This window comes from Sorex araneus, chromosome 9 (assembly GCF_027595985.1).
Source record: "Sorex araneus isolate mSorAra2 chromosome 9, mSorAra2.pri, whole genome shotgun sequence".
NCBI classification, from domain to species: Eukaryota; Metazoa; Chordata; class Mammalia; order Eulipotyphla; family Soricidae; genus Sorex; species Sorex araneus.
Genome location: NC_073310.1, coordinates 4,027,803 through 4,052,133, shown reverse-complemented (window position 1 = coordinate 4,052,133; position 24,331 = coordinate 4,027,803). Strand labels below are relative to the sequence as shown.

At 52.3% G+C, this 24,331-nt stretch overlaps 1 protein-coding gene across 1 annotated transcript; it reads left to right on the top strand.

Annotated features, from left to right (window-relative positions):
* The first annotated feature begins 355 nt into the window (after positions 1-355).
* Positions 356-18,985, top strand: PPP1CC (protein phosphatase 1 catalytic subunit gamma). The gene is made up of 7 exons (XM_055147350.1): positions 356-587; positions 9,562-9,693; positions 10,405-10,635; positions 14,390-14,494; positions 15,439-15,662; positions 15,864-15,998; positions 17,656-18,985. Exons 1-7 carry the CDS (start codon positions 533-535, stop codon positions 17,743-17,745), a joined length of 972 nt encoding a protein of 323 aa, XP_055003325.1. The 5' UTR covers positions 356-532; the 3' UTR covers positions 17,746-18,985.
* Positions 18,986-24,331: the final 5,346 nt, after the last annotated feature.

The following is a 24,331-nucleotide window of genomic DNA, read 5'->3' as shown; positions in this document are numbered from 1 at the left end:
CAACTCAAGCTCCCGCCACGGGGGCCTATTTGCGCGACCCGTTTGGCGGAAGGATCCTGCGCGCGGTTGCTTAATACGCTCAACCGTCTCCTCCCCCGCCGCGCCCCGGCTCCGCCCCACCCGGGCCCCGGCCCCGCCCCTCCCGAGCAGAGGCCCCGCCCCTCCTGGGCCTAGACCCCGCCCCGCCCCTCCCGAGCGCAGGCCCCGCCCTCTCCGCGCGCTGGCCCCGCCCCCGCCCCCGCGCCCTTCTGGCCCGTAAAGAAGTCCCGGCCGGGCCGCTGCACTCCCCGCGCGCATCCGTGCGCCGCCCGAGGCTGGCTAAGCAGTCGGCGGCCATTTTGTTCTTCTCGTGGTTCCAGTGGGGAGAGAAGGAGGAAGCAGGGTGCGGGGCGGTTGGGGGGGGTCCCGCCGCGGCTGCTGCCACCGCCGCCACCACCACCTCAGTGCTCGTGGCGTGGGAGAGGAGGCGTGAGTCCCGGGCGCGAGCCGGCGGCGGCGGCGCCGCTGCGGGAGGGTCGGCGGGGGGAAGGCGATGGCGGATATAGACAAACTCAACATCGACAGCATCATCCAACGGCTGCTGGAAGGTGAGCGCCGCGGGTCCCCGCCGCCCCCCGCCCGCGCCCCGCCCCGCCCCGGGGGGCCTCGCCTCCTGCCCGAGCAGCAGTTGGATGGGGCGGGGGGGGGGGCCGCGCGCCCCGGGGACCCCCCCTCCCGGTTGTGGCTGGCGGGAAGGGCCGGCTCCCGGGAGGGCGGGGAGGCGCGGGAAGCCCCCCGCCGCCGTCCCAGACGCCCCTGCAAGTTTCCCGGGGCCCCGGGAGCTCCCCGCGCCCCGCTGGACGCGGGTCCGAACTTGCAGCCGCCGCCGGCTCTTTCCCCGCGGGCTCCTGCCGGTGCGCGGCGCCGCGTCGGGCTTCTGGAGTTGTTGATTGATTGATTTTGATTTATTATTATTTTTTTTTAAGAATTGCAGCCCACCCTCCGTCCCTCCCCGCGGGCGCACATTGCCTTGAACGCTCTCCCCGACCTTGCGAGGTTAGGGCTATTGTTTTGCTTTTTTAAAAAATTTTCTCATACCCCCCCCCCCCGTTTTACAGATTAAGGTAAAGGCATTTAACCAAGGTCACGCGAGCTGGAAAACGTGCAGGAAGGAGGTGGCCGTGGTCACGCAGAGGTTAAGCTAAAACTGCAGTTTGGGGGTTGACCACCCGGGCGGTGGGGGGGAGAAGACGCGGGAGGTGCCAGCAGTGGACGCCTGGAGATGGGGAGACGGTTCTAGAGCCCGTCCACGGAGGCTCGCTTCCGTGGGGGATTGAGTCCTGTTTGGCTCCTTGTTTGGGCTGCTCTGTGAGGGAGACCCGAATTTGCTCCCTGCTCGCCGCCGTGTCCACTGCGCCCGCAGACGTTGCAGGAACTTGCCTGGGGAGCCCCGAGCCCGAGCGCGCGCGCGGCTCGCGTGGGGAGGTCGCGCCGGCAGCCCTGCGCCGCAGCTGGGTTTGAAGTTCCTGGTGTTTTTCACGGGCTGGGGTCGCCTCAGCCCTCCCGGGAAGCTCTCGACGGTGGGCAGCTCACTGCACTGCGACTTGGGGAACTTAGAGGGCCAGTCAGCCCGCTGGCACCTCCCCGCCCCCAGCCCCAAGCTGCAGCTTTATCTTAACCTTTGCGTGACCGGGGCGCTCCTGTTGGGCGGGAGAGAAGGGAAATCGGGAACAGAGATGTACGTGGTTAGTGACCTCCTTCAAGGAGCAGGTGATGTCCAGCGTTTGCCTTGCTTAGCCGGCGGTCTGATGTAACTCGTGCTACATCTTGGTTTGCAAGAAGCGTTTTTTTTTATTTTTTGGCCGGGAAGCTGGGCCATTGTTGGTGTGGGTATGGGGCAGAGCCACGCTCTGCATAACTTACCCACTGGCTTTAGTGAGTTCCCTGTGACCTCTGCCCTGCCACAGGGAATGCGTCAGCCAGTTCAGTCCTAATTTGTAAGAGTTCATCTGAAGATACCGAGTTGTTTAGCCTTTTGGTGTAATATTAAACATGTTTTATATCAGGTCTGAAGATAATAAAGGAGGAACATACTGCAAGAAACAGTTTTTTCCCTGCTCCCTACACACATACAAAACTATTTGCTGACCAAAGTAGCTTAAAGGGCTGGAGCACTCGCTTTGCATGCAAGAGTCAGGTTTTGGTCCCTAGCACTGCCAGGTGTGGCCCCAAAACAAACCCCCCCACCCAAAAAAAAATGCTAACCAAGAAGACAAGTTTTTCTTAATGGAATACAGCGACGACTTTTTAAATTAATGCAGTAGATCATTTTAATAATTAAAGTGTTTGGGTTTTTTGGTTTGTTTTCTAGTTTTGGGCACACCGCTGGTAGTGCTCAGGGGTTACTCCTGGCTTTCACTCAGGAATCACTCCTGGTGGGGATCAGGAGCTATGTGGGATGCTGGGGGTCGAACCTGGATTGGCCGCATGCAAGGCAGGCGCCCTACCCGCTGTGCTAGTGCTCTGCGAGTCGCTGAGGGAGTCAGTCTGCTCAGATGGCAGGGTCCTTGCTGAACTGTGTGGGACCCTGCTCCAGTGGGGCTGTGGGAGAGCCTGCGGTGCCCCCTTGTTCGCAGTTGCAGGAGGCATCTGGGTGGCTGTCATGGGGCTGGGGTGGGTGCCAGCCTTAGCGGCAGAGAAGGGCTTCGTGAGGAGGCGCAGGGGCTGCCTCTGGCCGGGCAGGTTTAGGAGCCGCTTGCAGTGGAGGCTGGTGACTCAGTTCTGCCTTTGAGCAGCAATCTGGTAATGACTTGGTTCTTCTCTGCAGTAGCATGTGGCAGTGCCAGTTGGTCCACTTGATTAGTTGAGAGTTACTGGTCCTGAAGCAGGGAGGTGAGATTACAGGGACTCACTCGGCTTATTTAATTTGCCGTCAAGGTCACTAAGTAGATCTTCAAAGTTGAAATGTGAAGGATAATGTGAATTACTTTTGTAGGGAAGGAAACTGGAAAGTTGAACTCAATAGGAGTAAGGTAGGATTCTCTCTGGGAGTGACAGTTCTGGCTGGGGAGGGGCAGAGGAAAACCATGGCTGGTGAAGGAACCCGAGTTGAAACATTTATGTGGCACATCCTGTCTGGAATGACTGTATCCCACGACTCAAATCAATTGAATCAGACCCCTGAATCCAAAGTTGCAAACTCAGATGCTTAATGGTTCACCTGGAGTGGAAGTCACTGGTGTCTTAGGAGAACAACTAGAAGTGTAGGGTCAGCTGTGGCATCTAAGTGGTGTCTTGTCAAAATGGGTTGGGAAGTTAAGACACTTTTCAGTAAGTTGTCTTTGGGTGTAGAACATCGCATTTCATTGAAAGCAAAAGTAGTGTCTTTGCCACTTAATCTTGACTGCATGGTAACGTTTGTGGCGTATAGTTTTTGTAGAGAACGTGCTTGTTCTCTACAATTTCCTATTTTGTGTTGGAAATGTTCAACTTTTGTTTTGATTTATTTTCTAAAACCTGTCAAATGTTAGATTATTGATTCTGTCACTGAAATGAATGTGATGAGGCATATTTGTAAGATTCGCCTACTTGAATGGAATCATCTTAAAACAGCAAAATTTCTGTTAACTTATTTTTATATCAGTAGTGTTATTCTCGGTTTCCCAGCTTTATTGTAGTTCAGCTGGGCTGTGTGTGCTGCTTTGATGTGACCCTCTGAGCAACAGAATGTAGTTCTTTCTTCTAACTCGTCCCACGGTACTTTTCTTCTCTGTGGTCCTCAGCTCTGCCTTGTCCAGACGGGCCGAGTCGTTCCTGCCGAGGGAAGCTGGCATTGCTAAGTACCGTCTTTCCCGGTTTTGTCGGTTTGTCTTTCCTGGACCGGGACGGGGTTTTCCACCCTGTGCTCTGCCTGTGCTGCGGGACAGAGTTGATGAGAACACCACCGCACGTTTTCCCTGAATCCGCCCTTCCACCCCGCGAGAGGAACGCTTCAGGGCTGAGCGCTTGCGTCAGTTTGTGGTGCCCGGGGACTATTTCTGTGTAACGTCTGGCACCTGGCTTTATGAGACACGCCATCTGGAGAGTGGCATTCCTGTTTGTTGGAATATTTTGGATTTCGTTGGCACTTGACAAAATAATTGAATGTTTGCGCTTGGGATTTCGGGTGCTGCCTGGGAAGGTCGCAGGGTCCCTGCCTTGGAGGACCCCAGTGGGTCAGTGTCGGAGGGTTTTCACCTCTAGAGCCACACTGTTGGCAGTTTCCTGTGCCACTGGCAGATACAGTAAAAAGTGTCTTTAATGGCAACCAGGACACCATGTGAGTGTCCAGGCCGTTGGAGGGCGCGTGCCCTAGTCTCGGGGCTTCCAGTGGTCTGCGCCTCCCTGGTTTGTGTCATTTTCTGTGCCTTCCACAGAGTAAGGGCTGCCACGCGGGGCCCAGCGTCCAGCCGAGGGTCGCTGCGCACTGGAGCTTCCGGGCAGTGTGTCTTTGGATGTTTGAGTCAGACTCACGGATAATCTAAACAGAGGACGGACATTTCGTTTTCCTTAGTGCTTCCCGTTTTGTTTTCTACCTGTGTCAGATCTTTTTTTAGGGAGCAGTGACGGTCCTGTGGAGCTTGGTTATATGTCCTATAAACAGTCCTCTGGGACGTTTAGTGACGAGCAGGTTCTTGGTTGGGAGGGCGGCACACCCTCCTGGACGTCCGAGGCGTCTCTGGGTCTGAGTCGGGAGCTGAAGAGGCTGTGGGCCAGCTCATGCTTTGCATGCAGGATCCCTGGGTTCAGGGGCTTGGTCCCCAACACCCTCCCCCCACCAAAAAAAAGGGGCAGTATCTATAGGCAGTATCTATAGTATTCTTGTTTGTTTTATTTTTTTGCTTTTTGGGTCACACCTGGCAATGCACAGGGGTTACTCCTGGCTTTGCACTCAGGAATTACTCCTGGCGGTGCTCAGGGGACCATATGGGATGCTGGGATTTGAACCCGGGTTGGCTGCGTGCAAGGCAAATTCCCTACCCGCTATGCTATAGCTCCAGCCCCGAGTATAGTATTCTTGAATTGCCAAAAACAGCCTTTGAAACTTTCTTTTAAATCACCATACAATTTAAGAGGAGACTAAATTTTCACAGCCGGTAACGCAGACCGGAAAGAGGAGCCAGGTTCTCAGCGGGCGGAGCTTGTGCCCGCCGGAACCCCACACCCCGCTTGTGATTTTAAAGCTCAGAAACTAAACGTTGTTGCTTATCAGACGTCTACAGTCTGCTGGGATGCAGGTTTCTGTAGAATGCGCAGGTTACTGACACTTTGTGACTTGGCCTCCCCCTGATTAGGCACACCTCCTTGGCCCTGGTGCTCACAGTCAGGTGCACCTGGGCGGCGGGCAGTGTCCGTGCGTGGTGGCCATGCAGGGCGAGCAGGGGCAGCTGCGACTCATGCAGGGGTAACAGGAGCTCCGGCCTGTATCTTTTCTAGAAAAAGTGTCCGTGACTCACCGTGCTTGACAATACGTTGATGGCTGGGTTTCGTGCCTGCAGCACACCGACTGCTCACCTGCCGCCGGAGTCCGCTTGATTCCTTTTTGTTTTGCTTTGGGACCAGGGGTGCTCAGAAGTGACTCCTGACTGTGCTCAGGCGTCAGGCCTGTGGGGCTTGTGGGACCAGCCATACGCTGTGCCTTGGGTTGTGCCGGGGGAGGCCACGTGGAAGGCCAGCGCTTACGCCCTGTGCTGTCTCTCAGGCTCTGTGGGTTTGCTCTCGGGGTACATTATAAGGAGTTTTTTAAGTTCGAGACCACGTTGTCTTTTGTGAGCTCTGTCCCTTGGCTCCAGTGTGATACTCAGGAAAAACTGGATTTGTTCCACATTAGTATTTAGATAGTTGCCATAGGTTTTGAGTAATCTCTACACTTTCAGATGGCAAAAGTAGAATTGAAAAACCAACGCAGCAGTGAGCTGTCTAAACGTGGTGACGGGAAACAGTTTGCCTGGTGCCTTGGTCAGGTCTGTCGGCCTCTGTGGCGGGTCTGTGACACGCGGGTGGTGTTCGAGGACATCCCCGCTGCCTGCACCTGGTCAGTGCCCTCTGTCCCTCTGGGGACCTGGCAGTCCTGCATGCCGCATGGCCCCCGAGCGCTGACCGCAGCCCGGTCCCTCCGGCTCCTCCCCACAGGGTCCACCAGGACTGGCCTGCTTGTTCCCACACGTGACTCAGGAGAAGGTAGATCCAGAAGCTTCTTGGAGTCCTCCTGAGCCGCTGGGCGGGGGCTGGGGGCCGGGGGGGGGGGCTCGCCTTTTCCACGGGGAGTGTTTTGGAGTTTCCGCTTCGTGTCCCGAGAGATCACCGTGGCTGCCCTCACAGACTTCAGGTGCTGTCACCTGTGTCCATTTGGGGTCTTCCTCGGAGGGTCGAACGTCTTTGCCTTCCAGTGCTGGGGTCTTGGTTTGGATCGGAAAGGGGCCGCAAGCCTTTGCTTTTAGGCATTTGGGGCCCAGGGCAGTGAGTTAACCGAGGCAGCAGCACAGAAACTGGCTCCTCGCACGCTTCAGCCTCTCAACAGTGCTCTCTTGGCTGTATGCGTTTGCTCCTTCCAGCTTGTCGTCCTTCCTTGCTTATATTCCTCACAGCAGTGCTGATAATCCCGCCCTTCTACGCGGTGTTCGTTTCCATTTAAAACACTTCTCCCAAGAATCCAGGGTTTTAGGACCAGAGCAATGTCAAGTGGGGAGGGTTTTTGTCTTGCACACGGCCAACCTGGGTTCGATTTCCGGCATCCCGTAGGGTCCCCCAAGCACTAGGAGTGATTCCTGAGTGCAGAACCAGGAGTAAGCCCTGAGCATCTCTGGGTGTGATTAAAAAAGCCCCCCCCAGGGGCCGGAGCGATAGCACAGCGGGTAGGGCGTTTGCCTTGCACGCGGCTGACCTGGGTTCGATCCCCGGCATCCCATATGGTCCCCCAAGCACCGCCAGGAGTAGTTCCTGAGTGCAAAGCCAGGAGTAACCCCTGAGCATCGCTGGGTGTGACCCAAAAAGAAAAAAAAAAAAAGCCCCCCCCCCAAAAAAAAAAACCGCACTCTGTCCCAAGACTTTGCCTGAGGTGACTTTTTTTGTTTTTTGGGGGGGCTGGATATTGAACCAGGGCTTTCAAACATACACAGCCTCCCCTCCCTTTTCTAAATTGGTAGTTTGTTTTTTTAATCTTACATTAAATTGTATTTTATACGTGGATCTCATGATGGTAGTCTCATGCCTCACCTGTCGTGGTAGACCTAGTGTAGTAGGTGTGTGCCCGCTCCCTGTGGGCTACTCACTCCGGGGCGAGACTCCGCCCGTGGTGCTGGGCTCACCAGCACTGCGGGGCCACACCTAGTGGGGTGCAGGGGATTGTACTGGGTCTTCTGCATGCAAAGCATGTGCTCAGCCCAGTGAGCTGGCCCAATAATTTATCAGAAAAATTCTCGGATTTTTTTTCTTGTAATTTTTAGTATCTAAAGTTAAGTAGTTATTTGTAGCGTTAAATTAGGGTCCAGTTAAAACTGTTGCTTTTTGTTTAATGGTTTGTTTGGTGCTGGGGCAGGAACCTATCCCCCCCTGGGCTGTGCACCCCTGTCTGGTCGGCAGAGTATCTCTGGGAGGGTCCCTCCCCAAAACAAAAGCTAAAAAAGAACCCTGTCCCTTAACAAGCTATTATGTTTTACAATTTGATACAAAGTATTTTCTAAGCTCTCATTTTATGATTTGATACAAAGTCTTCAAAACCAATATTAAGTTAGCAACATTGACTTAATCTGGTGAGTTAGGGAGGTCCCTAAAAATTAGTCACTTTAGGGGCTGGAACAATAGCACAGCGGGGAGGGCATTTGTCTTGCACATGGCTGACCCGGGTTCGATTCCCAGCATCCCATATGATTCCCCGAGTACTGCCAGGAGTAATTCCTGAGTGCAGAGAGCCAGGAGTGACTCCTGTGCATCACTGGGTGTGACCCAAAAAGCCAAAAAAAAAAAAGTCACTTTAGAGGCTTATATTCTCTATTTAGTCCTGTCCTGTGTCTTGACTTGGGGGGGGGCATGCCCTGTGATACTCAAGGGTTACTCCTAGAGGTGCTTAGGGCCCATTTGCTGTCTGTTGTAACAAACCCAAACAATTTCCTCATTTTCTCCTGCCTGCCTGTGTGGGCCAGAGGTGCCCTCGTGCCCTTGGCTGCTGTGAGGGCACTTGGGTGGTGCCCGCCCACTTTGGGCTCTGCTTGCTTTCTCAGGTAGGAAAGCCTTGGCTTAATTCCTTTCCTCCGGCGCATGCCACCACCCTTGGGAGACAGGCCTGCTAATACAGGGGCACCATCTGCAGTGAACTGACAATATGTTAATGATATTTCTTTGTAACCGTGTAATTTGGGGGCTGAAGATAGTACAGCGGGGGGAGTGCTTGCCTTGCAGGTGGCCAACCTAACCCGGCTTCACTCCCTCAACACCCCAAATGGTCCCTCAAGTCCTGGCAGGCGTGATCTCTGAGCACAGAATCAGGCGCAAACCCTGAGCACTGTTGGGTGTAGTCCCCAAACCCATAAGAAAGTAAAATGTTTGGGGCTGGAGCAATAGCACAGTGGGGAGGATGTTTGCCTTGCACGTGGCTGACCCGGGTTCGATTCCCAGCATCCCATATGGTCCCCTGGGCACTGCCAGGGGTGATTCCTGAGTGCAGAGCCAGGAGTAACCCCTGTGCATCGCCAGGTATGACCCAAAAAGCAAAAAAGAAAAAAAAAGAAAGTAAAATGTTTGGGGCTGGGGCGATAGCACAGTGGGGAGGATGTTTGCCTTGCACGTGGCTAACCCGGGTTCAATTCCCAGCATCCCATATGGTCCCCTGAGCACCGCCAGGGGTAATTCCTGAGTGCAGAGCCAGGAGTAACCTTTGTGCATTGCCCGGTGTGACCCAAAGAAGCAGAGAGAGAGAGAGAGGTTTTTCATAGATAAATAAGGGCCCCTCAAGGAGATGACAGCCGTGCTCCTCTGGAAGATGCTTTGTGGGAAGGAGTTCAGGCATTTCTCGTCTCCCTTCTGAAACAAGGCGTTCTTCGGGGCGCCTCAGTGACGCCGCGGCCTCTGAACTCGGCCTCACAGCTGCAGATCCGTTCCCGAGACTGGACGCGTGCTGGGCTGGGGAGGGCGCGGGCGCGAATGGAAGGCCTTTCTCCAGAGGACAGCCTCTGGGCCAGTCACCTGAGTAAGGAAATAAGCTGAAATTCTAAATGATTATTAAAACCTTCTTACGGGGGTCAGGGAGATCACTCAAGATGCGAAGCACGTGCTGCGCACACAGACAGCCCGAGTTTGCTCTTCAGCATCCGTGTTCCACTGAGCACTCCACCAGGAGTAAGCCCTGAACACTGCCGAGTGTGGCACTCTTCTCCCCAAACACCAAATAAAAGCCCTTGTTGAGTGTCTTGAAAAATTAAGCCAGACCGAAAGCTACTGTCCGTCTCTCATCCCCTGCATCTAGACCCTTTTGTCAGATACTTTTTAAATCTTCACCAAAAATCACCTTTGGAGTCATTTGACTAATGGAATTTTCGTCCCTTGCAGTGAGGGGGGCCAAGCCTGGGAAGAATGTGCAGCTTCAGGAGAGTGAAATCAGAGGACTGTGCCTGAAGTCCCGCGAGATCTTCCTCAGCCAGCCCATCCTGCTCGAACTCGAAGCACCGCTCAAGATATGTGGTGAGTGGGGCCCCTTGGGCACACGAGCCACGGCCGGCCATACGGATGACTGCCCGGTCACCGGCATCCTGCCGCTCCTTGTGACTTTAGAATAAGTACTCCAGTGGACTCTTTGTTTAGATAAACTTCAAATGTTTATCTAAAAATTACAAAGTAATTTTTTAGATTATTGTAATTTAGATTTGTAATTTTTTACAAAGTAAAAAATAGAGGAATACAACAGGAAGAAGGATGAGTGCAACAGTGTGTCGATCTGAGAGCGGCTGGGCATGCATGGTGCTCTGCCCTTTCACAGTGCAGAAACCCAGCATACGTAGCCTCTAAACTTTGGGGGATGCTATTAATATTCTAGCCTTTCTGGCAGGAGGAAATGAAGGGCGGTCTCACCGGCAGGTGTGGGTCAGCCTTGGCTCGGTCAAGGGCGGCTGCCCTGCTGACCCGGCGGCCAGTTAGCTGGCAAGAAGCCTTTCTTTGGCATTAGAATACTTTCCACAAAATAAATTCTTAATTAGTAAGGTTTTGTGTGAGATTCCGTACATAGACATAGACTTAAATTTTTTATTATGCTCAATTGAACTAGACCTGGTGCCCGGCTGGGAACTGGCATTGCTGTCGGGGCCCTTGCGCCGTGCGTTTAAAGGGCATCGCCCCAAGTCTCGTTGCTGGGCAGAGCTGCGCTAGCGAAGGCGCTAACGGAATCTTTGCTTCCAGGTGATATCCACGGGCAGTACTATGATTTGCTCCGACTCTTCGAGTATGGTGGTTTCCCTCCAGAGAGCAACTACCTGTTTCTTGGGGACTATGTGGACAGGGGGAAGCAGTCGCTGGAGACTATCTGCCTCTTACTGGCTTACAAAATCAAATATCCCGAGAATTTTTTTCTTCTCAGAGGGAACCATGAATGTGCCAGCATCAATAGGATTTATGGATTTTATGACGAATGTAAGTACTTTTCTGTATCTAAGGGAGAGGGCTTTACCTTGAGGCGTGGTTTAGAGTTTAGATGCCAGCGTTGAATCTCGTATTTTCTCTGTCACTGACTTGTTGGGGCTCAGTGCTTGCGTCCTTGGTGCCCGGCTTCTGAGCCTGGCCAGGGCAAGCGGCATGCTAGGGCCTTGCTCTCAGGCTGCCTCTGAGTGTTCGCAGTGGTCCCTTCTTGGTGCAGTTCTAGGGACTGGCGCGACTTAACGGCTTTAGGCCGATTTAGCTGAGATTTCCTTCTTCAAAATTTCTTTTTTAAAGTACAGTTCAGGGGCTGGAGCGATAGCACAGCAGGTAGGGCGTTTGCCTTGCATGCGACCAACCCGGGTTTGATTCCCAGCATCCCATATGGTCCCCCGAGCACCGCCAGGAGTGACTCCTGAGTGCAGAGCCAGGTGTGACCCAAAAAGCAAAAAAAAATAAAAAAATAAAATAAAGTACAGTTCAATGATTCTTGATAAATCCGCAAAGCAGCCCAGGCCGGCACTGATCTGCTTTCTACGTATAGATGTTTGTAGACGTTTCATATGAATGGAACCTCAGAATGTCTCGTTGTTTAAAATTTGTAATGCTGGAGCGTTTTAACTTTATGTTTTCCTTTTTACGGCCCATTTTGAATTGGGTCCTTGATAGTGCACTGGATAATTGACAGAAACAAGCCTTACTGCCTTGAAAATAATATGTTTGGTACAGGTTTATTGTGTTTTCGAAACAACTGTATAAAGAAAAAGGTTTGAATCCTTCTGCCTCTGTTCTTAGTATTTCTACAAGAATAGGTTCCACGCGAGAAGAGGGTGGTTATAGCTGGCGACCGGGAGAGCCCGACCAGGCCCCTCCTGGCGTCTCGAGGAGGGTTGTCGCACCCTTTCCGGCTGGCTCTGTTTAAATGCGCCCCTCTCCTGCCGCTCTCTTTCAGAGTGGGGTTTAATTAGTCTGTGGCTTGAGCCCCCTCAAAGAGATGAGGTGGGTGGGGTCACCGAGGAGAAGAATCGGCCTTCTTTTTTTTTTTTTTTTTTTTTTTTTTTTTTTTTGCTTTTTTTGGGTCACACCTGGCAATGCGCAGCGGTTACTCCTGGCTCTGCACTCAGGAATTACTCCTGGCGGTGCTCAGGGGACCATATGGGATGCTGGGAATCGAACCTGGGTCGGCCGCGTGCAAGGCAAACGCCCTACCCGCTGTGCTATTGCTCCAGCCCCAAGAATCGGCCTTCTGAACCGTGGCTGGGCCGAGAACCTGGTGAGACAGGTGCTGGGCCCAGGAGGGGTTCTTTGGGGGACCAGAGATAGTGCTGTGGGCGGGGCACTTGCCTTGCATGTGGCCGGCTTTGATCCCCCGCAGCGCGTAGGGTCTCTGAGCACTACCAAGAAGAATTGTTGAAGGCCACAGTTGAGTGTTACCTGTTTCCATATGTTTTAGCCATCAAAACACATTTCGCCTCAAGACTCTGCACTCTGAAGGTTACAGCTTGGCTAGCTTCTGTTAGTTTGCATACTTATGTAAAAAAGACCAGTGATGAAGGTGCTGAAATTTTAATTTTTTTTTTCTTTTTGGGTCACACCCGGCGATGCACAGGGGTTACTCCTGGTTCATGCACTCAGGAATTACTCCTGGCGTAATTACTGTGCACACAGGAATTAACTCCCCCCTATGGTGCTGGGGGACCATATGGGATGCTGGGATTCGAACCTGGGTCGGCCGTGTGCAAGGCAAAAGCCTTAACCACTGTGCTATTGCTCCAGCCCCCTGAAATTTTAATTTTAAAATTAACTTTAAATTAATTTAAACTTTGAGTTTTAGTTTTTAAGATGAAAACTATAGGTCTAAGGGTTCAATCCCCGGCATCCCCTGAGCACCGCCAGGAGTAATTCCTAAGTGCAGAGCCAGGAGTTCACACCCCTGATCATTGCTGGGTGTGACCCAAAAAGTAAAATAATAAGTGAATAAAGTTAACTAGCCCCGTGGCTAGGGAGAGCTCCGTGCCTCTGGGGGGCCGCCCCCTCTGGTCCGTGATTGTCGCCTCTAAACCAAGAGAATCAGAAGATCCAGGTCTTGTTTCTTACGCGATTGGGATTGGTGGTAGTGATTATGCGCTAGTTACCCTCTAGTCCCTGTAGAAAGGGTTTCTGTCAGGCTTCTCATATCCTCTGGAAGGGACAGGGAGAGCTTTGGGCTTCCAAGACATACTAAGCAAGTGACAGAAGTAATCATTCTGAGCCGTGGACTATTTCTGTAGGATAGACCCCAGTTCTCTGCGGAGGGACGGGGCAGATGCGTTGGATTCAGCCGCTGTTCGAACCCTGTGCTAACTGCCCAGTCACCAGCTCTCTCTGCTGCTGGGGGAGCGGGCAGGCGGCCAGGCACCCTGACACCGGGGCCATCCTCAGTCCTTTCACAGGTCAATACCAGCAAGCTTGGGAATTGGGTTTTAGCACAAAGTGATTTTCCTGTGAGGGCATTTGCTTAAAAATCGGAGTGGGCCAGAGCCATAAGTACAGCATGTAGGGTTTTGGTCTTACATGCAGCCAACCTGGGTTCGATTACTGGCATCACAGATGGTCCTTTTACCCTGCCAGCAGTGTCCCTGGACAGACACACAAACTATCTGAAGCACACGCTGACTCAAAAACATGGGAACACTCTGGGCACTTGTGCAGTGCTACCCTGGAGCACCAGCAGGGGGCAGTGTAGTTCCCTGTGGCTGTTGCGCCTCCTGCTAGAATAATTACAGCTGGGGAGTTCCTGGGACCAGGCAGTCATTGAGCCGTTGAGCGTGACGGGTGCTATTCTGAGCCTTCCTCAGAAGGAAGAGGCTACTGCACGTGTATGAGTTGTTCATAATTCCTTTTCTTAAGAAAGGAATAACTGGTCATGTGAGAGCGAGCCACACAGAGCTGGCTCGGTGGTTGTTTCTGTGAATGGTTTTCCTGAATCTGCCGGGCTTCCACTTCTGTGGGATTGTAAAATTGCTTGTGAAGATAGAAATTGTTGTTTACAGATTGAACTCTGGGTGACGCGAGAAGCATAGCTCTGCATCCTTCACGGGGGTCTGGACAGTAGCCCAGAGGGAGCCCGCTGTGAAGCCCCTGCCTGGCGGGGTTCACCCCATGTTGCCACCCGGGGACCCGGCCCTGCAGACTAGCTACGCAGGGAGGGGGTCTCTCAGCCTGGACCCTATTTGGGGGGGGGGCAGTCATACTTGGTGATGCACAGGGGTCACTCCTGGCTCATGCACTCAGGAATTACCCCTGGTGATGCTCAGGGGACCATACGGGATGCTGGGATTCGAACCCGGGCCAGCCGTTTGCAAGGCAAATGCCCTACCCACTGTGCTATCACTCCAGCCCCGGCCTGGACCCTAATTTTATTTTATTTTATTTGCTTTTTGGGGTCACACCTAGCGATGCACAGAGGTCACTCCTGGCTCTGCACTCAGGAATCACCCCTGGCGGTGCTCAGGGGACCATATGGGATGCTGGGATTTGAAGCCGGGTCGGCCGAGTGCAAGGCAAACGCCCTACCCGCTGTGCTATCGCTCCAGCCCCTGGACCCTAATTTTAAAAGGAAAGGGCGAAGGGGCCGGCGGAGCTCACTGGCGGGAACCCAGGGTTGGTCTCCAGCACCACATGAGAGGGAGAGCTGAATCTCCTGAGATGGGACCTACAGAACAATTTCTCGGTTTCTAATTTTAAAAAAAACCATCCTAAAATTTTACAGGTAAAAGAAGATACAACATTAAACTATGGAAAACTTTCACAGATTGCTTTAACTGTTTACCGATAGCCGCCATCGTGGACGAGAAGATATTCTGCTGTCATGGAGGTAGGTGACCCGGGCACGGCGCTGCGCTCTTGTCTCGGTGTGCCGTCACGGGGCCCCTTTGGGTGGTCGGGATCACTGGGCCGGAGCCTGGTCTGAGCAGTGGGTCTGTACGGGGAGTTCGAGACAATGGATTCGATTGGAAAATAGAAGTGGTGGGGCGGGAGAGAGTTTAGCAGGGAGGCGCTTGCTTTACATACTGCAGGCCTGGGCCGTGGGCCTCTGGGTGCCAGGTGAAGGTTGAGCCTCTCGGAGGGTGCCCCCACCGAAGAAGGGAGGAAGGAAGGAAAGTGGAGCCGAGTCTTTTAAATCTGAAATTAAACAACCAGGAGATCCGACATGGTGTGTTTTCCCGAAGTCCTGACCCACTGCCTTCCCTCGGGTGCTCGGGCTCGGGCAGAACTGAGCGTGTGCTGTTGGGACCCACGCGGCCCCGTGTCTGCCGGGCCAGTCCCCGTCTTCATGCTGGTCGTTCAGAGTGGAAACGAACGTTTCATTGTTTTCATTGTCGTTCCTGGGGACGCACTGTGGGGATGGGGCCGCTTCCCGTCTCTGGATTTTGAGTGTGTCAGGCTCTGTGTGTTGGTGCAACTGTCTCCGTCCGCGTGACTCAGGTTTGTACGTGAACACGTTCCACTCTTGATTTTGTTGAGGATTTGCTGTTGCACCGCACGCTGGGGGTGGGGGGAGGTGGGAGCTGCACCCTGCGGTGCTGGGGGTCACCTAGTGCCAAGGATTGAACCCAAGCTTCCTACATGCAGAGCTTGTGTGGGCCTTTGTGTTGTCTGTGGCCCCGGGGGTGGGGGTGTTGGCCCCACCTGAGGTGCTGGCAGAACTTGGCTGTGTCTTTAGACCTTGATGTAACCTTTGGCTCTTAGAAACCAAAGGAAATTAACATTTTCTCTTTAAAAATGTGGTTGTTTTTTTTTTTCCTGCCCTTCTACCAGGTTTATCACCAGATCTTCAATCTATGGAGCAGATCCGGCGAATTATGCGACCAACTGATGTACCAGATCAAGGTCTTCTTTGTGATCTTTTGTGGTCTGACCCCGATAAAGATGTCTTAGGCTGGGGTGAAAATGACAGAGGAGTGTCCTTCACATTTGGTGCAGAAGTGGTTGCAAAATTTCTCCATAAGCATGATTTGGATCTTATATGTAGAGCCCATCAGGTATTGATTTTGAATTTTACATGTACCCTTTAGAGCATGTGTGTGAGCAGGTTCTCCTTGTCGGTTTGGTGGGTAGGTATTGCCGGTTTGTACAGAGTGTCTCCGAGCGGCCTCAAGACTGGCGGGCTCGGTGGGGAGCGGAAGTGTGGTGTGCTGGCCTAAAACGTGCACCTATTTATACTGAAAACGTTTTTCTCCAAGGTGGTTGAAGATGGATATGAGTTTTTTGCCAAGAGGCAGTTGGTCACTCTGTTTTCCGCACCCAATTACTGTGGAGAGTTTGACAATGCCGGCGCCATGATGAGTGTGGACGAGACGCTGATGTGCTCGTTTCAGGTAGAGACCCGCCCTTCCTGCCGCTTCCGTGTGCTGGTCGAGCAGTTTCCAGGCTGCTTTTCTTTCCTCTTGGTCCTAGTTATGAATAGATCCCCTTTATTTATTTAATTTTTGAGTAGATCCCTTTTATTTTTTTATTTTTTTTTTTTTGCTTTTTGGGTCACACCCGGCAATGCACAGGGGTTACTCCTGGCTCATGCACTCAGGAATTACCCCTGGCGGTACTCAGGGGACCATGTGGGATGCTGGGATCCGAACCCGGGTCGGCCGCGTGCAAGGCAAACGCCCTACCCACTGTGCTATCACTCCAGCCCTAGTAGATCCCTTTTAAAAGAAGAGTTTTCCTGGAAACTCCCTCAGTGTTGAGTTTCTGTTTTCTCTTGATTAAAATGAGTAAATACACAGACACCTTCTGTTTTCTTGGCTCCTTTACTGATGAGCTGCTTGTGTCTGCACCGCAGACGCTGTGTGCGCTGTGTGATCGCGTCTCCCTCCCTCGGTTTCCTCTGTCTGGAAAGCCTTTCTGATGCACTCGCATGAATGGCTTCACTGGCTACAATAGCATTATTTCCACATCTGCTCTAATCCTTTCCTCTTGGTTTAGGATTAAACTCGCCTGGCTTCAAAGCAGCTCTGCCCTAAATTTAGCCACTAAAGACACGTGGCAACCATGAATAAGAGAATTAAAACTTCTGGTGCCAGAGCAATAGTATAGCTGATAGTGTTTGCCATGCACATAGCCGACCCGGGTTTGATCCTATATGATTCCCTGAGCACTGCCCGTAGTTTCCTGAGCGCAGAGCCAGGAATAACCCCTGAGCCTCTCAGGTGTAACCCAAAACCGAAAAGAGGAGGCACTTGAGTAGCACACTTGCCGTGCACAAGGCCAACCTGGGTTCAACCCCAAGTACCCCATGTGGTCCCCTAAGTCCACCGGGAAGGATCCCTTAGCAAAGAGGCAGCAATAAGTTCCAAGAACCATCTGGTGTGACCCAAAAACAAAAATTCATTTTTAAAACATTTAGCCAGTTACTGGAGAGAACTTGCTCCCTGAGATGATGAGAGGGCGCTTAGGGGTTGCCACCTCGGGCCTGAGAGACAGCCTCTCGAGAGGGGGTGAAAGCCCGGCGGGCTGTGAGCCCTGCAGTCCCCAGACCCCTTCCGCCACTCACAGGAGCCTTTCCCCTGCAGTGCTTGGAAAGAAAGAGGAGCCTAAAGGTGCACTAAGGTGGGACTCAAAATCATCTCTCCAGAGGCAACGGATTTTGTTCAAAGTTTGTACTTGAACCTGTCCGTAGCGTGTTACCCCAAAAGCAGAGTGTTTAGTTCATTTGCTAGGGGGTCTTTCAGAGTTTGGGGCTTTTTTTTTTTTTAGCTTTTTGGGTCACACCTGGCGATGCACAGGGGTTATTCCTGGCTCTGCACTCAGGAATTACTCCTGGCGGTGCTCAGGGGACATATGGGATGCTGGGATTTGAACCCAGGTCAGCCGAGTGCAAGGCAAACGCCCTACCCGCTGTGCTATCGCTCCAGCCCCCGTTTGGGGCAATTTTTGATAGAAGCTTTTCTGAACAAAATATTTGATGAGATGTAAGGAATCTTCGGGTTTGGGATTGAGTGCGTGTCCTAACGTGCATTGCCTTTTGCATCTTTGCAGATACTAAAGCCTGCAGAGAAAAAGAAACCGAATGCCACGAGACCTGTAACACCTCCACGGGGTATGATCACAAAGCAGGCCAAGAAATAGATGTCATTTGACACTGCCTAGCGGGGACTTGTAACATAGAGTGTATAACCTTCATTTTTAAAACTGTAATGTGCATTGGTCAGCTTGCTCAAATAGTGTGTTTGTGGAGCGCGCCCACCCTTCCATTTTTGTCTTAATGAATGCCATTTGCTGGTTGTAACAGCAAATGAAAGACTCTACAATTCCACAAAGTATTTTGTTCTGTTTTTTAATTCTCGATTCCTTTTGCAAACAATTTTAATCATGGTGTTAATGCTGTACATCCCGGACAGTTATCCTTCCCGGGGGGTCGTTGTACAATTGATCTTTTTTTAATTCAGGAAAAAGAAAAAAAAACATAAATAATGTAAGAGCTCATTTTCTTTAGGACATAAACAGAGCCCTAGGGTGCTCGGTCTGTACATGTTATTGTCATATAATACATATCTGTTGATACAAGCCACTGTGAACATTTTTTTTTTAAATTTTGTTTCAAAGGGATTGCTTTTTTTCTCTCATTGTCTTACATGTAAAAACTATAGTTTTTATAGCTGTCAACATTAGGAGTAACTTTTCGACCTTGCCAGCATCACTGGTATGTATATTTAATTAAAGCACACTTTCCCCTACTATATAAAAGACAATTAAAGCCATTATTTTAAATGTTTGTGACTCTTTCCTAAAGCCAAAGTTTCTGTTGGGAAACACTGAGACACCCGAAGTAGAAGGTGACCCGGGTCTGTCCACAGCTGCCTCCTCGGGACTCAAACAGTGATTAGAAACTTAGTGCTAGTTAAGCTATTAATGATCAGACTTAATGACAGTTTGTACAATTCCCATATAGTCTATTCACTAAGTAATCTTTTTACAGTTACGTCAGGCCTGAACCCGACCATTCAGAAAGCTTCAAATTATAGAAACAATACTGTTCTATACGAGTGACCGGTTATGCTTTCTATGGCCACATTCTTTATTCTGCGGTGAAGTTGAGGCTTATAACTCAAAACAAAGGAACTTACTCTCTACCAGTTTATACAGAACTCACAGTATCTATGACTTTTTTTAAACTAAGACCTGTTAAAAAGAAATCTGTTTCAACAGATGATCGTGTACAATACCATGTGATGGAAATGAATATCAGACTTATTAAATGACGAACTTGGTAAACCCTCTGGTGTCTGTTTATCAGCTCAGTACCCACAGGAGACTGTCGGTGGCTTACTGGATAGATTCTAATGAATAAATTGCTCTGGAAACCACAGTGATGCTGTTTGGGTTTGTCTTCCTCTTCCAGTGCTCTGTTCTCCGAGGTGGATTAGAACACGAGCCTTTGGAGTTTTTGTTCTGACCCGCACCGAGGGCGCTTCTGCAGTGGAGGGGCGGGGTCACAGCGTGCTCCCGTGTGCTTGGAGAGCTCAGACTTCGTGCAGCTCCAGGATCTTCTTGTTTGGGTTCAGTCAAACTGGATTCATCTCAAGGGTTGCTTTATTACTCTGATTCCACCAGTACTTTCTCACACATTCCTTTCTTTGATCTCTTCTTCCTTAATCATATGCACAGTGTTGTCGTTACTTGGTGACAGTTGTGTCTGGTGTATATTAATCTCTCCGAGCCCATCGGAAGAGGGCGAAGACACTGCTTGTCTTTTGGAAAGCAGTTTCTGCATCAAGAGCTGCCCTCCTGGGTGCTGTTGGGCACTGCACCGGCACTCGGAGGGCAACTTGGCAGCATCTGCTTTAACAAGTTCCGGTTGGGGGCCTCAGGCTCCACTCAGACCTCGGCTCTGCAGGGAGGGAGGAAGCGCATGCCCTCTCGTGGTTTCCTGCCCTACACTCTGTGCCAAGCCCAGGCATCGTGTCCTATCTGCTGTCCTCTCAGGACCTCTGGCTGCAGGGAGAGAGATGGCAGTTCCTTGTGTGGCTTCATACATCTTTGATCTACACCCTAACATTAGGAGTGGAGTCACTTCCCGGGGTTCCAGAATTCAGTAGTGAGAGGCTGGAGGGAGAGCCTGCGGGGAGGGTCTTTTCCCTTCACACAGCCGGCCAACATCCAATGTCCAGAACTCTATATAGTCCCTCGAGCCACGCCAGGTATGGCTTAAAAGATCGACTTAACACGATTTGAGGGGCTGGAGCAATAGCACAGCAGGTAGGGTGTTTGCCTTGCACTCGGCTGACCCGGGTTCGATTCCCAGCATCCCATATGGTCCCCTGAGCACTGCCAGGGGTAATTCCTAAGTGCAGAGCCAGGAGTAACCCCTGTGCATCGCTGGGTGTGATCCAAAAAGCAAAAAACAAAAAGATTTGAGTCAAAAACTCGAGAGAGATGGACACGGTAGCAGTTGGATTGCTGGTCAGCCCTGAAGTCACACGAGGGTTGGGTGGAGCCAGGGCTCGGACCAAAGAAAGGCGAACGCCCTACCGGCTGTGCTATCGCTCCGGCCCCCTAGGCAACAATGTTTAAGAGCTAAAAATTCTGAAGCCTTCTTGGGTTGCACAGAGCCTCAGCTAGAGGGATCATAAACTTAAGTCGTCGTCTCAGAATTGAGCAGAACCTATTGCTCGGCACATGTGTCCTGACTCGGTGATGGGCCTGCCAGAAGGGCCTCTTTCCTCCCCTCAGAAGTGAGGGCTTAACAGCAGGTAGGGTGTGTGCCTTGCATGCAGCTGACCCAGCTTCAATTTCCAGCATCCCATATGGTCCCCTGAGCACCGCCAGGAGTAATTCCTGAGTGCATGAGCCAGGAGTAACCCCTGTGCATTGGGTGTGACCCAAAAACAAAAAAGTAAGTCAGGGCTTAGTTTTATAAAGGGGCAGAAATACAGCAGGAGCACGAAGGTGATGGCGGCGGCCAGAAATGTTGGGGCTGAAGAGGTAGGCGTTAGGGGGGTGAGGTGCCACATAGGGTCACCCGCTCACTGCCAGGAGTGACTCCTGAGCAGAGCAAGGAGCCGGCCCTGAGCACTGCTGGGTGTGGCCCAGGAGCCTACAGATTGGTTCCTGCATAATGTCAAACTTGGGGGAAATCTGGCAATTTTAGTTACATGTAAGATTTGGGTTTTTTTGTTGTTTTGTGTCAAGAACTCAGGCTTCCTCCTACAAAATACACACTACCACCGAGCTATGGCCCTGGCCAAGACTTCGATTTGGGGAGTATGAAGTACCTGTGTCCCAAACCATTTATTTATTTATTTGGCTCTTTAGATCACACCTGGCAATTCTCAGGGGTTACTCCTGGCTCTGCACTCAAGAACTAGTCTTGGCATTGCTGGGGGGGGGGGGGGGGCTATGGGATGCCGGGGATCAAACCTAGGTTGGCCTTGTGCAAGGCAGACACCCTCCCTGCTGTACTACACTCCAGCCCCAACCCAGTTTTTCTGAGATAAGTACATGTGACCAAATACTGGATTTTTTTTTTCTGTTTGGGTCACACCGGCGATGCACAGGGGTTACTCCTGGCTCTGCACTCAGGAATTATTCCTAGCAGTGCTCAGGGGATCCTATGGGATGCTGGGAATCGAACCCCGGTCGGCTGAGTGCAAGGTAAATGCCCTACCCGCTGTGCTATTACTCCAGCCCCCCCCCCTTTTTTTTTTTTTTTTTGCAAATACTGGATTTTAATAATCCCCGAAGATTCCTATTTAGGAAAAATTCTGAAGAGCCACTTCAAAACGTGTCTTCCCTTTGCCTTCTAGCTCCCCGGTATTACAGGGTCAGAGTCTGTGTTGCTGGGCAGACCGGCCCGCACGGCACATGGTACACGGTCCTGCCCCGGCTGGCAAGCTGGTGAGTGGAGAGAGTGGTGGGGAAGAGCGGGCAGACAGCTCGTGCTGTGGGCTCAAGCTTGGCCCCACCCCAGCCCCCAGCTGCTTGAGGGCACACTTCTCAGCTAGTTACCAAAGGGATTTTTTTTTGGGTGGGGTCACACTCGGCGTTGCACAGAGTTTACTCCTGGCTCATGTACTCAAGAATTACCCCTGGTGGTGCTCGGGGGACCATGGGATGCTGGGAATCGAACCCGGGATGGCTGCATGGAAGGTAAACGCCCTCCCCGCTGGACTATCGCTCCAGCCCCACCAAAGGGAATTCTTGGCCCGGGATCCAACCCAGGTTGGCCACCGGCAAGGCAAGCGCCTTCCCCCACTGTCCTAGCGCTGTGGCCCCGTGATGTCTTCTAGCTGATAACCCCCCGTGTCTGAAGTTGGAGGACCTGTTTCTAGCTTTCGTTCCCACTGGTTCCGGTTCCCCTGTGTTCTGTACATATTTGAGCCGGGCCAGGACATGCATCTTTGAACCGCGGGGACCCTCCCTCTGCGCCTGGGCTGACACTGAACTCCCGCAGACCTGAGTTTGCCTCTCGGGATGGGCTGGAGCATGGACAGGAGAGAGCCCTGAAGGTGTGGCCCTGCACACAGGGGTGGCGCTGCCCTGCCTCAGTCAGTGTCCTCCCCAGCACTGCCACCAAGTGGGCAGACCGGCCACGGGCCAGGGAAACGGGGTGAGTGGAACGTGCAAAATCTTGATGCAGTTCAGCTTGCACACAGGTGTGAGACGGGGTCGCGCCTGCAGGCTCCCGAGAATTCTCAAGCTAGGGCTTGCTTCTGCCACTGCCAGGGCCACGTCAGGGGAGTCTGGGGCTTTTGTTTTGTTTCAGTTGCTGGCTTCCGCCTGGCAGGCTTCATCTTCCCGTCACAGAGCCCAGTGTGTTGGGGCTTAGGGAAATTAGGGCTGGGCCCTGTGAGCATACCTCAGTGAGCTTGTGTCATCAAGTGTAGCCTCAGAAATGGCAGCTTGAAATGACCTCAGAAATGTCCAGCAGGTAAGGCGTCTGCCTTGCTCGCAGCTGGCCCGGGTTCGATCCCCCGGTAACCCTCCATGCTACCCTGAGGCGGCCAGGAATGGTCCCTGAACATGCCAGGCGTGGCACAAAACAAAAAGTGATGGCAGCTTCATAAAAGACTCTCTGCCTTGAGTTGGTAAGTGTCATCCCCTTAAGTGTCGCAAAACACCCCAAGTGGGGGACTAGAGCCATAACGCAATGGGTAGGGGGTTTGCCTTGCACTCGGCCAACCTGGGTTCAATCCCCAGCATCCCTTATGGTCGGTCCCCCAAGCACCACCAGGAGTAATTTCCTGAGTGCAGTCCAGGAGTAACCCCTGAACATTGCTGGGTGTGACCCAAAAAGCAAAATAAATAAATAAATAAATAAAGGCACTCCAAGTTCAAAGTCTCTGGGGGTCAGAGAAGCTTTGAAGGCAAAAGCCCTGTGGGTGATCGCTCGCCCCCGGCACAAGGCCCTGGCCGCACTTCCGTGGAGACCCGCCTGCTGGTCCTTTGCTGCCAGCCCTGGGTCTTATTTTTGTTCCTTTGGAGTTTTTGCTATTTGGGGGTGCCAGAGGCAGAACTCGGGGCCTTACTCGAGAGGCGTGCGCTTTGCCAGAGCCGCGTGCCCGGCCCCTGAGGTGCGCTTTAGGAAAAGGTTTTATACGCCAGCATTTCAGTTTATACTCTAGCATCTCCCTCCCCCACTTTGCTCTTCCCAAGTCTCTGCACTTTCTTGTTTGGTTTTGGATTTTGGGCCACGCCCAGATCTGTTCAGAGCTTGCTCCTGGCTCTGTGCACAGAAATCACTCCTGGCGGGAGTGGGGGACCACATGGATGCCGGAGATCAAACTCAGGTCGGCCACATGCCAGGCCAGCTCCCGGTCCCTCCCTGAGCACCGTTGCATGTGGCCCAAAACCAAAATGATATATATAGACATATAGAGAGATATATATACCAAAGCTATATACATATATATAATTTATATAAATTTTTTTTTTTTTTTTTTTTTTTTTTTTGCTTTTTGGGTCACACCTAGCGATGCACAGGGGTTACACCGCCAGGGGTAATTCCTGAGTGCAGAAGTAATTCCTGCACTCAGGAATTACCCCTGGCGGTGCTCAGGGGACCATCTGGGAATCGAACCTGGGTCGGCCGCGTGCAAGGCAAATGCCCTACCCGCTGTACTATTGCTCCAGCCCCTATATATATAATTTTTAAAAACACATTTAGTTCATGCTAATATTTTTGATCCAATTTCGGATCACACAGTTTTTACGTATTTGATTTCCATTTATCCTTGTTGAAAATCTTCGTTCCTGAACAGTCGCATCCTTTTGCCCTGCGCCCTGAGTTCTGAGCAGGAGTCCAGAGGCCGGCGCGAGTGTCACTGAGGCGCCACCGCGTGTGACGCCCCACGCTCCTCGGGACGCGATGCGTGGGGGACGTGTCTGAACTGCCTTTCCGGAGCCTCTGGTGGGGACCTGGGCCCACTGCAGCCACAGCTGAGGAAGGGGTGCAGGAGGCGCCCCCCTACCCCAGCCAGGTGCCACGGAGCCAGAAGCCTGGAGTTGAGGCACCTTTGGCCCCTGGGGCCCTGGCGGGGCCGGGGGTCTTCACTTCCGCTCCCCAGAGCCTGCCCGCTGGCCCTCGCGGCTTCTCCCGGGCGGGCAGGGCATGAGGGACAGTTTGGGGTCTCCCGCCCCCACCCCCGCCAACCGGCCTCCGTCTCCTATAATAAGCTGGCACCGCTCAGCTGCTGTCACGGCCACGGGGTCAGGC

Excerpts from the sequence above, each read along its gene's own strand:
- PPP1CC (XM_055147350.1), top strand. The coding sequence starts at position 533 with ATGGCGGATATAGACAAACTCAACATCGACAGCATCATCCAACGGCTG. Across the intron at positions 588-9,561 it reads CATCCAACGGCTGCTGGAAG|TGAGGGGGGCCAAGCCTGGG; the intron begins GTGAGCGCCGCG and ends CGTCCCTTGCAG. Across the intron at positions 15,663-15,863 it reads TTATATGTAGAGCCCATCAG|GTGGTTGAAGATGGATATGA; the intron begins GTATTGATTTTG and ends TTTTTCTCCAAG.